The 12,827-nt window shown below is 64.4% G+C and overlaps 2 protein-coding genes across 3 annotated transcripts; both read right to left on the reverse strand.

Moving 5' to 3' along the window:
- Nucleotides 1-793: 793 nt before the first annotated feature.
- NAT14 (N-acetyltransferase 14 (putative)) lies at nucleotides 794-10,115 on the reverse strand. Of its 2 annotated transcripts, none has more exons than XM_068992913.1 (3): nucleotides 10,065-10,115; nucleotides 2,572-2,687; nucleotides 794-1,803 (listed from the first exon to the last, which is right to left on the reverse strand). In XM_068992913.1, exons 2-3 carry the CDS (start codon nucleotides 2,641-2,643, stop codon nucleotides 1,255-1,257), a joined length of 621 nt encoding a protein of 206 aa, XP_068849014.1. In that variant the 5' UTR covers nucleotides 2,644-2,687; nucleotides 10,065-10,115; the 3' UTR covers nucleotides 794-1,254. The 2 variants fall into 2 exon arrangements, with proteins under 2 accessions (XP_068849014.1, XP_068849015.1); XM_068992914.1 differs by lacking the exon at nucleotides 10,065-10,115 and adding an exon at nucleotides 3,088-3,135.
- Nucleotides 3,924-7,035, reverse strand: ZNF628 (zinc finger protein 628). The gene has a single exon (XM_068993013.1). It carries the CDS (start codon nucleotides 7,033-7,035, stop codon nucleotides 3,949-3,951), a length of 3,087 nt encoding a protein of 1,028 aa, XP_068849114.1. The 3' UTR covers nucleotides 3,924-3,948.
- Nucleotides 10,116-12,827: the final 2,712 nt, after the last annotated feature.

Raw genomic sequence — 12,827 nt, forward strand, 5'->3', positions numbered from 1 at the left:
GGCTGGCCAGAAGTGCCGCGCTCAGGCTTGGGGGGCAGCAGGCTGCAGGGGAGGATCCTGACAGGGTGCGCGGGCGGGGCGCCCACCCATCTGCTGCTTCTCCTGTCCCACCAGGGTGGTGTGCCGGAAGCAGAAGGCTTTGAGGGTGGGCTCACATCAGCTGCCGGGTTGGGGACCTGGTGCAGCAAGAGGGCTTGCAGGCAGACACCAGGAAGGACTTCCTGGACTGGGAAAGGAGACAGAGAGACTCCCTTCTCCATTCCCCCTGGTGGATTTGCAGGCAGAAGTCATCAGCCCTCTGTGTGTCTCCCAAGAAAACTGGGGTCAGGGGTCGAGAGGGCCAAGGGTCAAGACTTGGGTGGGGGAGGACGACTGCACACACACACACACACACACACACACACACACACACACAGGAACGTACTCTTTCTCTCTCTCTCTGCACTAAGCAGCTGTGAGGCGGAAAAAATTCGGTAATGGGGAGCGTGAGTCAGAGGGCTGGCAGGGAGCTGGGCTGCCTGAGCTCATCGCCTCCCCTGCCCCCAGTCCAGCACACTCCCCCCTCCCAACAATTACTGTCAACCTCGGGAAGGAGGGGCCAGACAGAAATGGTGGGTGTGGAGGCAGACTGGAAAAGGCATCAGAGAGAGATGGCGAGCAGCGGTTACAGGCTTTATTAACAAACGGGTGTAAAAAACCAGATGGGTCTGGCCGCCCCTCTGGGCTCCCACCTTCCTGGGGAGGGGCTGGCCAGGCAGCCCTGTGCCCACCACCCCCTCCCCGGGGCTCTCTCCAGGCAGACAACACTCCCCTGCAGAAGCTTCGCTCAGCCCCTCTCTGCCTCTGCAGCCTCGCCCCCTCCAAGCACGGGCATCGCGCCCACCCTACCTCCCCGGGGCTGAGGGGGGCCCTCGTCCCTGTTTGGGGTACCCCTGCCAAGTCCAAACCCCAGTGGGGGGTGTACTTGCTCGGCCTCCTCTCCTGCCACATGTCATAGCACAAGCAACACAGGCTTGGCAGACAGACAGATAAGATTTCTCTGTGCAGACAGAATCTGAGGCAGGGGTCGGACGGGTTGAACTCTCTAAGAAGTTCAAACACTATGGATGGGCATCAGGCTGTGGCAGGGTCTCTTGCCCTCTGTGGGCCTCGGCTGCTGGGCCCTGGCGGGGGGGTGGGGAAGGATGGTGTGGAAGTGCCTGCACACAGCAGGTGCTCACTAAGTGCTGCTTTTCCTCCTGCTACGGTCTGCAGTCACAGTTCCTTGCTGAACTCGCGCACCAGCGTGTAGCCCATGCAGCCCCAGCTCCCCTCGGCCTGGTAGCCACAGCCCTCCAGCATCCCGGCCACGCCCCAGGCTGCCACGGCCACCGGGACCACCAGGCGTGCCCGGGGTTCCCCCATGCCGCCAGCCCAGGCTCGCGCCCGGGACTCGGCAAAGGCCAGCAGGCGCCTGCCTACGCCTCGGCGGCGGTGCCAACGGGATACCGAGAGGCGGGTGACCCGGGCCCCATCCCCAGCACCGGTGCCTGGGGCCAGGGCCAGGACCCCACACACGTCCCCCGAGCCCCGGACTGCCACCCACGGCCCCCCGAGGCCGCCGGGCGGGGGCAGCGAGCCCCAGCGGGCCCGCAGGCCCAGCTTCATGGCCGCCACAGCCAGGAACACGGGCAGGAGGAGGGCCAGGGCGAAGGAGGCCAGGACGAAGCGAAGGCCGCTGCTGGCTGCAGCCAGGAGGAGCAGGGCCGGCGGCCGCGTCAGTGCATGAAGGGCCACGCGGTTCTCTGTGTCCTTCACGCCAGCCTGCGGGCAGGAGGGGCAGTCAGCGTGGGGGAGGCAGGCAGGGGGGCCCTGCCTGGGGTGGGAGCAATCGGAGGGGAAGGGGACAGCAGTGAGCCGGGGCCTGTGGCAGGCTTGCCGTGGCGTGAACACACTGCTGGCTGGCACACTGGGCTCCGAATGAGGGAGCTGGTGAATTAGGAACGGTGGGCGCTCCGGGTTCAGTGGAGTTGCAGGCGTGAGGCACCAGGGGAGACTGGACAAAGGGGTGGCCCCACCGAGCGGGGAAGCTGGAAGGGCCTGGGGGTCCTCGAGGGCCAGGCTTGGAGGAGGAGGAGGCCGGGGCACAGGGCTGAGGGGAAGTGGGGAGATGGAAGGGCTTGTAGTGCGCGGGTTACGGCTTAGATCCATGATGGGGGAGCACTAACATCCCGCGTGCCATGTGGCGTGGCCACACACACACACACACACACACAAAACCGTTCTCGATCTCCAGGTTAGGGAGCAGGCACTAGAAAGAGGAGGGTCCAAGGCTGGAAGTGTCTTAGGAGCAAAAGATTGATTTCCAGGGTCACCGCTGGCTCAGGAGGATGGCTGAAGCCACTCGGGATGCCCCCTGCCCCCTCCCGGGCTCCCTGGTGCCCCTCATTCTGTCCCCGCCCTCCCAAGCTCATTGGTGTCCCCATTCTGTCCCCGCCCCCTCCCGGGCTTTCTAGGTTCCCGCCCCCCACCCCCAAGTGGTACCCTCCGTCCCACGCCCCCAGGCTCAGTGGCGCTGCTAATGACTCTCACCTTCAGCATTTCCAGCACTAAGGGTTTTTCATCTTCCCTCATCTCCCGCACCGACAGGTGGCTGGGGGCCATGGCAGCCCCCAGGCTCCCGCGCCCCCAAAGGAGCAGGCGTGCACCTGGCGAAAACAAGCAGGTCAGTGTCAGGAGGGCACCTCTTGTTCCCCAAAGTGCCCCAGAGCTGCGGGCCAGCAGCGGCAGCGTGTCCAGGTCAGGAAGCGGGATGCTGGCGGCCTCCAGGCGAGGCCCGAGACAGAACAGGCTTCCCGTTCAACCCAGCGACCTTCCGAAAGCCTCTCGGGTGAAGCCCTCGCCCTAGGCGGTATTCGGCGACCCACGCCTAAAAGCCTGGTGCCCGCCAACACCTGCCAACAGCGCGCTGCCTCCAGGCCCCGCAGCTGCCCTGGGGGTAAGTGAACCCCCCCAGCCAGGGAAAGGACCGCGCTCCCCGCTCCCAGCGCCTCTGCCCCCGGCCGCCCCCGAGCGGCGCCTGTGGCAGGAACGAGGACTTTCAGACACCTCTGTGGGTCGCTCCGGCTTTTCACAAGATGCGGGGGGTGGCAGGGTCGGGGAGGGGTCGCCGGCGGAAGTGACGTCAGACCCGCGCGCTGGGAGCGGGGCGGTGCCTGCTCTCGGCCTTAGCAACCGTTGCCAAGCGTCCGGCCTGGCGGGTTAGAGCCGGGAGGAGCGGCGGAGAGAGCTGGCGTGCGGGACGCTGGCAGGGGAGCGGGCCGGACTGAAGGGCCTGCAACTATAGACCGGCTGGGGGCGGGCAGCGGGGCTTACCCAGCGCGCGCCCCGGCCGGCTTCCCGAAGGACCCTGGTTGCTAAGCGACCTGAGCGCGGGGGTGAGGGCGCGAAGGCGGCTTGATTTCCACTGGCTCCGCGGCTTTCGCGGGCGGGGCCGCGACAGCATCTCAGACCCACAGGTTCCCCAACTGCCCACCAGGGCTCTCAGTGACCGTTGGGATAAGCATTCCCGCCATCCACCTATTTTTCTGCACGAGGAGGGGTGCAGCGACTTACAGAGAACAAGTGGCAGAACCGGGGTTCCAGATTCCAGCGCCGCCCCCATACCGAGACTGTTGGCGTCCCTTTTCTTAAAAAATGGATAAACAGGGCCCCCACATAGGAGCAGCGGCTGGCCCCAAGACGCAAAGTCACCTGCGAACCAGGAAGCAGGAGACCCCACCAGTTCCCAAGTGGTGGCTATGGGCATGACATTGACCTCCCACCCCATCAATAAGAAGAAAAAACACGAGAGGGGATTCTGGTCTTTATTTGCAAGCCCAGCCTGCAGCTCCCTCCGCCCAGCCCAGCCCAGGCGGCGATGGGGTGGGGGCCTCTTCGTGGGGCGGGAAGAGATACCCGTGGTCCGACTCAAAACGTGTGCACCAGCTGGACCGCGGGCAGAGTCTGGACAATCTGGATGGAAGGCAGGCCCTGTGGGGCCACGCCCCCAGGTGCCGCTCCTGCGGGGACCACTTGTACCATCTGGGGGCCCGGGGCCACAGGGACGCCCGCAGGAGCAGAGGCTGGGCCAGGTGGGGGGGGCGCCAGTAGCTGCAGCGCAGCGGCGCCTCCCCCAGCGCTGCTGTTCTCCAGCAGCTCTGCGGCCGGGGCGCTGCGGATAATGAGCAGCTTCTGTCCGGGCGGGCCGGAGGCGGGCGGCTCGGCCAGACCCGACGGTAAGGTCTCTACCTCCTGCACACACAGCTGGGTCTGCTCCCCGTCGGCCCCGCTCAGCACCAGCACGCTCTGCAGTCCCTCCTCTGTCTGCAGCGTCTCAAAGAGCACATCCGGGACTACCCCCGGGGCGGCCTCGCCCTCGCCAGGCTCCACTGGGCCGGGGTCCGCCAGCAACTCCTCAGCTGCCCCGCTCTGAACCACTAGCAGATTAGGCGCCTCGGTGGTCACGGCTCCCCCGCTGGAACTGGACAGCGGACCCGTCACAGGCTGGAGCTGGACCGTGGTCACCTCCTGGGCCGGCTGGAGTTGGACGGTGGTCAGTTCCGGGGCTGGACGAAGGGGCTGGAGCTGAACCCCACTCACTTCCTGCGGGCCTGTTTCCCCACCCGCCACGTTCTGCAGAACTATGAGGCTCTGCCCTCCCACGTTCCCCGCAGCGTTGCTTCCTCTCTGCACGCCTAACCCCCCAGGGCCTGGCAGCCAGACTACTCCAGCCCCCGGCCCAGCTTTCCCCGCGGCCCGCGGGCCTTGCCGGGGGCAGCTGCCTCCCCCAGCGGGGCCGGAGGAGGGCAGCAGGATGAGCTTGGGGGGTGCAGGCGGGGGCGGGGGCGTGGGCGGCTGGACGCTGCTGGGAATCAGCTGCAGGCCCTGAGCCGTCTGCACCAGGAGAAAAGTCTGCGAGTTGGGAGCGGCGGGGCCGGGGGCCGCGGCCGGGGCCGTCCCCCCAGCCACCTCTAGGGAGAGCGTGGCCTGGAGGTGGGGGAGGACGTGCACATCCTGGGTGGCCGATGGGGCAGGGGCGGCGGCCAGCGGGGCCGGGGGCTGGGGGCCGGCCGCGGGGGCCGCGGGGGCATGCGTCCTCAGGTGCCGCTGCAGGTAGGCAGCCATGACGAAGCTGCGGCCGCAGACCGGGCAGGTGAAGGGCCGCTCGGCCGAGTGCGTGCGCTGGTGCAGCAGCAGGTTGGAGGAGTGCGTGAAGGTCTTGGGGCAGAGCGGGCAGCGGAAGGGCCTCTCGCCCGTGTGCACGCGCTGGTGCTGCCGCAGGTTGGAGGTCTGCGCGAAGCTTTTGCCGCACACGCCGCAGGCGTGGGGCCGCTCGCCCGTGTGCACGTGCCGGTGGCGGCGCAGGCATGACGTGTTGCGGAAGGCCTTACCGCACTCGCCGCAGGCGTAGGGCCGCTCACCCGAGTGCAGCCGCAGGTGGTACTGGTAGTGCGAGGACCACTTGAAGGTGAGGCCGCACTGGCCGCACGTGAAGGCGCGCAGGCCCGTGTGCACGCGCTGGTGGATGGCGAGCAGCGACGAACGCTTGAAGGCCTTGCCGCACTCGCCGCACTGGTAGGGCCGCTCGCCCGTGTGGTCCCGCAGGTGGTAGCGCAGCCCCGAGGAGCCCTTGAAGGCCTTGCCGCACTCGGCACACTTGTAGGGTCGCTCCGCCGAGGCCGGAGCGGGGGCAGGGGCGGGAGGGCCGGGCGCGGGCCCCAGTGGTTCCTGCGGGCAGGTGACCTCAGCGGCCTCGGCCTGGGGGGGCGGGCGCCCGGCCGCGGCCTCCTCCACGTGGCTCTGCTGATGTGCCAGCAGGCTGGCCAGCTGCGGGAAGGCGCCGTCACAGCTGCCGCAGCGGAACGCCTGCCCACCCGCCGCCCCGTGGCTGTGCTGGTGGCGGGAGAGGCCGGCCACCGTCCGGAAGGACTTCCCGCAGGGGAGGCAGGCGAAGCCAGGGGCAGCGGCGGTGGCGGGAGCAGGCTGGGGCAGCGGGGACCGCGGCGGCGGCAGTGGGTCGGCCTTGGGCGCCTCGGAGGGCGCGGCGGCCGGCGGGGGCGGCGCCGCGGGCCCTGGGCACGGCTGGTGCTCCAGGAGCAGCTCCTCGCTGCCAAAGCCAAGCTCGCAGCCATCGCAGCGGTACACCAGCTCCACCGTGGTCTCGGCCGCGGCCAGGAAGAGCTCGGGCACCACGGGCGGGGGCGCGGGTGGCGGCGGCGCGGGTGGGCTGGGCGGTGGCAAGGGCCGCTGCAGGTAGGCGTCGGAGACCAGGACCTTGCCACCCGCGGCAGGCTCGCGCGGCGGAGGCCCGGGGCCGGCGCCCGGGACAGGGGCGGCGGCGGCGCCGCCGTGCGTGCGCTGGTGCAGCAGCAGGTTAGAGGAGTGTGTGAAGGTCTTGGGGCAGAGCGGGCAGCGGAAGGGCCGCTCGCCCGTGTGCACGCGCTGGTGCTGCCGCAGGTTGGTGCTCTGTGTGAAGCTTTTGCCGCACACGCCGCAGGTGTAGGGCCGCTCGCCCGTGTGCACGTGCCGGTGGCGCCGCAGGCTGGACGAGTTCTTGAAGGCCTTGGGGCAGTCCGGGCAGGGGTAGGGCCGCTCGCCCGTGTGCTGCCGCAGGTGGTACTGGTAGTGCGAGGACCACTTGAAGGCCAGGCCGCACTGGCCGCACGTGAAGGCGCGCAGGCCCGTGTGCACGCTGCGGTGGATCTGCAGCAGCGACGAGCGCTTGAAGGCCTTGGGGCAGTCGGGGCACTGGTATGGCCGCTCGCCCGTGTGGCCCCGCTGGTGGTAGAGCAGCGCCGACGAGCCCTTGAAGGCCTTGGGGCAGTCGGGGCACTTATAGGGCCGCTCGCCCGTGTGTGTGCGCTGGTGGTGCAGCAGGCGGGACGACCAGCGGAAGGACTTGCCGCACTCCCCACACTCATACTGCGCCGGTGGGGCAGGGGCCGCGGGCCCGGGCTTCTCGCTGGCCCCCTCGGCGGTCGAGGCCGGCGCCATGTCCGCGTGGGAGCCGACCATCACACCTGGGGAGGGACGTGGGGTCAAGGCAGGCCAGGGGCTCCCGGCACCTCCACTCACACGCCAGACCATCGCAGCCCCACACCCACAGGCTGGCCCTTTCAGAGGCAGGGAGCACCTTCCTTCGGACAAGGAGGCTGCCCGTGAAGGAGGCTGCCGGCGATGGAGGCCTTGGGTGCTCAAGGGTGTACTGACTGGGAGGAGCTGGTCACTCCCTGATACGGGGCATCCCCTCCAGGAGGCTGAAGCGCTCTCTGCCCCGTCCCCCTAAAGACAGGAGTGTCCTTAAAGGACGCCAGGTCTCTAGCGCCCTGGCTCCGGATCCTTCAGCTGGCTCCCTCTAAAGGCCTCCTCCTCCATCCTGCCTTAGTACCTGCTCCCACTGCTGAAGCCCTTTCCCTCTAGATGAAGCCTCTCCGACACCTACTCTCCACTACGCAGCCTGCTCCAGCGCCCCCTTCTGGCAGCTGAACCCCAAACCAACCACTGACCCTGCAGCCAGCACCCTGGCCCCCATCCAGACCCTCGCCCCCACTTTACCCAGCATACGGTGCTGCTGGTGACCCGAAGCCGCCTGGCCTCCGTCTCCCTGCGCATCCAAGCCCAAGGATCTCAAAGCTCCCTCCCCATCGCCCTGCACTGCCCACCAGGTGACACCTGGCGCGTCTTCTCTCCTCTCCTCTCTCCTGTGCCCTCTTGCTCTTAGCAGGCGGCACTTGCCACTGACCCTGTGGCTGAGAAAATAAAAGCAACCAGAACAGAATGTTCCCATGATGCAGCAATTACACCGGTGGTTCTCAACGAGGCCATGCGATCTGCATGCCCCCCACTACGCCCCCACTCCAGGGGGCATCTGGCCATGGTTGCAGACTGGGTTGGCCGTGTCAACTGGAGGGGCAGGGGCTAGAGACGCTGCTCCACGGCCTAAATGCACGGGACAGAACCACTCACCCCCCAAACAGCAAAGAGCCATCGGTTCAAAATGCCAGGCGTGCTGAGGCTGAGAAGCCCTGAACTACCCCCCAGCCCTGCCATCTGCCTCCTGCATCTGGGCCAAAGACTCTGACTTTCCTCACCTCCCGGACCGTCCCCGTCACTGCACCCACGGGCTAAGTCTCCCATCTTTAAAAAGAACAAAGACCTTTCACCCCACTTCCTCCTCCAGCGGTGGCCTCCTTTCTGTCTCCGTGCAAAGGCACCCCAACATGCCATCAGTACACCCTTCCTCCCATCTCAAACCATGCCAGCCAGACCCTCCCCACTCTCAAGGCCTCCACGGTGCTAAAGCCAGTGGCCTCTGCTCAGTGGTCCGCAGACACCCTGGTTCTCTCTCCTTGAACCACTGCCCTGGCTTCTGGGCTCCCCGCTCTCCTCACCTGCCAGCCCTCCTCTTCTGCACCCATCCTCTCCCTGGGGCTCCACAATCTACAAACGGGACCATTCCGAAACTCCTCTCCATTTGACACCTGACCTTGGACACCTACACCCCTGCTGGGTGCCTAAGAGACACCTCACACTTAGCAGGCCCCACACTTAGCTCCAGCTCCAATTTCTGGTCCTGCTGTCTCCCCTCTGTGTCCCAACCCACTGCAAACATCTCTCTCACCCCGAGTCTTCTCCATCTCTGAAAACACCTTTGTTTTTCTTCAGGCCAAAAGTCCCCGGGCACCCTCGATTCCTCTCTCTCTGACCAGTCCATTAGCTGTCTCTCCTATTCTGGCAGGAGCATCGCTGGAATCTGACAGTTCTCCTAGTTCCCATCCTTACTCTTCTCACCCCCAGCCTGTTCCCAGCACAGAGGCTGAATGGAAACTGCTGACACAGACCATCTCACTGCTCTGTGCTAAAGGCTTCCACAGCTTCCATCTGACAGCAGAAGACAGATCCCTCCCCAAAACCTACAGACTTCCCACGGGCTGTGCCCTCCTCCCCTCCCTGACTCTCTGCCTGCTGCCCTCTCCAACCCTCATAGCTCCCTGCTCCCGGGGCCACTGCAGGCATGCCCGCTCCCGCCTGGGGCCCTCACACAGGCCCCTTCCCTCCCTCACCTCCAAGGCTTTGTGGAAACGTCATCTCCGGGAGGCATTCCCTGATCACCCTACTAAACTCTGCAGTCCCTGCCAACACGCTGCAATCTCTTTCTCTGCCTTATTATACCCCCGCCATGGGGCTTATCACTTTCTAACCTACTTCATAATCAGAGTTTCCTAGCATCAGCGCTGTTGAGATCTGGGGCTGGTCGGGGGTCCAGGGGTCCAGGTTCCCTGCACAGCAAGTTGGTCAGCCCCTGGCCTCTGCCCACTGGATGCTAATGGCATTTTGTTCACTGTTGCTTTCCGGCGTCTAGAGTCTGGAATGCATCTGCCACAGAGTGAGTGCTCGGTGAACACATCTTGAGTGAAACAAAGCGGGGCATCCTCTCTGCACAGGCCATAAAGATCCCCTTTGAGAAAAAATGAGCGACCCCTTTGAAATGGAAGCACCTCCTTTTAAGAGACTACGCCAGGACGCTGCACGTGTCTTTCAGAAAGCAGCATGCCTTAAGACAGCCGTACTCTGGAAGGGACCGGACCCTGTGCTGATCCCGTCAACAGCAACCCGTCTAGAGGCCAGGCCACACCCTTCCATCAGGCCCGGCTTCCCCTTTAAGAGAGTTCTGCGCCCGCGTACCCACCTATCTTGCTGAGCTAAACTAGGGACTTGCTTTGAAGCCACTAGGATTCAGAAGCTTTTCCTTCAGCGTGTGGGACACTGTCAGCGGCCTTTAAGAGGCGAATTCTTTCTGGGGGTGCGGGGTGGGGCAGAGGGGCGATGGGAGAGGGGAGAGCTTACGAACTGCACTACCTGCCCCGACCCTTTAAAGAGCGGTCCCTTGCCCTTTAAGAGGGCGGGGCCAGCCCGGCGGACAAAAGTCGGAGGTGAGGCAGCACCCTTCCCTTTAAGGCACCCCTTCCGGTTTCACGTTCGCCGCTTCCCCAACGTCTCCGCCCTCCGGTCCCTCCCCCACCACCGCCCCTCCGGTCTCTCACCTGCGGCCCCGACCGGGGAACGAGCGGAGGCGGCCCAGGGCTCTCCCGCAGGGGTCGACGGGAAGGCAGGGCCCCGGCGGCGGCGGGGCGGGAGCGGGGGCCGGGGAGGGGGCGGGGGCGCGCTCCCTCCCAACGGCCCCCGGCGCGAGGCACCCAACCTTTATCGGCGGCCTCTCGCGCACACAAACCCCGACGTCGCCGCTGGTGCGTCAGGACGCCACGTGCGCCAAGGCCCCACCCCTCCACCCCATTGGCCGCTGGCGGCCGCGGCGCTCTCGGGCGCTTACGGCGCGAAGCATCCTGGGAGTTGTAGTTCTCCCGGAAGCCCGACCAACGATCGGATCCAAGAGGCGGTTGCTGGGATGGGACCAAGGCCCGGCAAAGACGGGTCGGGGCGCGGGGTCAGACGTGCCCCTTTACCAGCATCGACTCCCTCTTGTCTGTGATAGAATCCTGAGCAGGCGTCGCCCTGTCACTCCTGGCCCACCTCCAGGCCCTCGGGGTTCCCGTTACTCCCAAGAGGGAAACCAAGGCCCGCAGTGCTGGCGGTTGCGGGCGTCTGTCGCCTGCTCGCGAGTGCGGCTGTCGGGCAACCTGAGCCTGGCTTTGCAGGGGGCTCGCCCAGGGCACTAGGGACTCCTGGGGGCTTAGGGACCGCCGGGACCGTTCTGAACCCCCTGTCTGCCCTTACCATGTTCACCAGCCTCCAAGCCACACCGGCTTTTCTGCGGGCCCTCCAACCCACGTTCTCAGCCAGGGCACTACTGACATCTGGGCTGACCTCTCCTTGCTGTGGGGGCTGTCTTGTACCTTGCAAGCTGGTTCAGCCTGGCCCCCACCCACCAGAGGCCAATAGGGCTCCCTCTAGCACATCTAAAGACGGCCCCCTCCAGACCCGGCCACAGTCCCCTGGTTGAGAACCACTGTTCCAAGGCAACGCCTCTCGGCCTGATGGCATGCCTCATGCCACCCCGTACCCCATTCCTTCTCAATTCCTACTGGAAAGTCGCTATGTTAGGGATAGAATCGGATAGTCATATAAGTAGCTGCATATAGGGAAACCTAGGAAACTTTGGGAGGCCACTGTAAGTTGATGATCACTCAAGAAAGTTACTGGACCGTGTTCCCTCCCCCGTGTTCCTTTAACTGTAAAATTGTAGCCCACTTAATCTTTGGTGGCAGGGAGGGGCGTCCCTGGTAGCTCAGATGTTAAAGAATCCACCTGCAATGCACGAGACACGGGTTTGATCCCTGGGTTTGGGAAGATCCCCTGAGAAGGAAATGGCAACCTGCTCCAGTATTCTTACCTGGAGAATGCCATGGACACAGGAGGCTGGTGGGTCTTCACTCCCTGTGGTTGCAAAGAGTCCCTCACAACTGAGCAACCTTTTTTTTTTAATCCTTGTGGGCAGAGCTCCCTCACCAGCCCATTTTCACCTCTTACAAGCATTCTATACTAATAACTCTTATTCCTATCACTTTGTCTCACTGAATTCTTTCTGTGATGAGACCTCAAGAATCTGAGTTTCATTAAGTCATGAGACCAGCTGTGTGATCTTAGTTGGAAGACTGTAGGTTTGGGCCAGGTTCCAGTACCAAGCTGAGGTGAACGGTCTCCCCTTTGCTAGGTGGAAGTCCCATTACATGCTCATCTCTGCTCCATGTCAGAGGGGTGGGGTCTGCCTTTGCCACCCAGGTGTCCCCAACAACCAACAAGGGGCCCTGTCAGGAGCAGGTGGCACTCTTGAATGAGTGAAGTTCTACAGCCTCCCAGATGGTTGGACCATAAAGAAGGCTGAGCGCCGAAGAATTGATGCTTTTGAATTGTGGTGTTGGAGAAGACCCTTGAGAGTCCCTTGGACTGCTAGGAGATCCAACCAGTCCATCCTCAAGGAAATCAACCCTGAATACCCATTGGAAGGACTGATGCTGAAACTCCAATACTTCACCTACTTGATTAGAAGAGCCTGATGCTGGAAAAGACTGAGGGCAGGAGGAGAAGGGGGCGACAGAGGATGAGATGGTTGGATGGCACCACCGACTCAATGGACGTGAGTTTGAGTAAACTCCGGGAGATGGGGAAGGACAGGGAAGCCTGGCTTGCTGCATGCAGTTCATGGGGTCGCCAAGAGTCGGACTCTACTTAGCGACTGAACAACAAAAGGTAGTTCCCCAAGGCCCCCAGGCAGGCTGGGACTTGGGTTATCTGAGTGGTCAGACCTATCCAGACCAGCAGGGTCTTTATGAAATCCCCAGTGAATTCATGAATATAAAGCTCTTGTCTTACAGCTCACCCCAAACATTGCTCTCCTTTAGCTTTTCTTTACCTCCCCCGCCAGAAAAGAGGCCCTGGAGGGACACCTGAGCAGAGCACTGAAAGGTCCAGGAGGACGAGGGGAGGCTAGGGAAGAGCTGCAGGCTGCGGCCCCCGGGGTCTGTATCCTTGGCTCTTCCACACGCCAGGCCCCGCCCCCTGACCCGGGCTTGGGGAAGGAGGGAGGAGCCCCCAGGAGCCAAGGGATCCCGTTCTCTGGGGCCTGGGGCCTCTTTGGGGAAGGGAAAATAAAATCTGCAGATCTGGCAAGCTCATTTTCAAAGCAGCAGTAACAGCCCTGTGGGGCGCCTGACGGAAAGCCAGCACCGTGTCTGGCTCCCGAGGGACGCGCGCGAGAGGAGCCGCGCCCCCCACCAGCCATGCCTGCGCTGGAGCCCACGGAGCTTTGACTGTGGACTCCTCGGCACAACCCTGCGCCGGACGTCACG

Source organism: Capricornis sumatraensis, chromosome 20 (genome assembly GCF_032405125.1).
Source record: "Capricornis sumatraensis isolate serow.1 chromosome 20, serow.2, whole genome shotgun sequence".
In the NCBI taxonomy this organism is placed as follows: domain Eukaryota; kingdom Metazoa; phylum Chordata; class Mammalia; order Artiodactyla; family Bovidae; genus Capricornis; species Capricornis sumatraensis.

What these genes read in the sequence shown, in the direction of transcription:
- ZNF628 (XM_068993013.1), bottom strand. Translation starts at nt 7,035, where the DNA reads ATGGTCGGCTCCCACGCGGACATGGCGCCGGCCTCGACCGCCGAGGGG.
- NAT14 (XM_068992913.1), bottom strand. Translation starts at nt 2,643, where the DNA reads ATGGCCCCCAGCCACCTGTCGGTGCGGGAGATGAGGGAAGATGAAAAA. An exon ending in TAGTGCTGGAAATGCTGAAG is followed by an intron (nt 1,804 to 2,571) that starts GTGAGAGTCATT and finishes TCCTGCCCGCAG; the next exon opens with GCTGGCGTGAAGGACACAGA.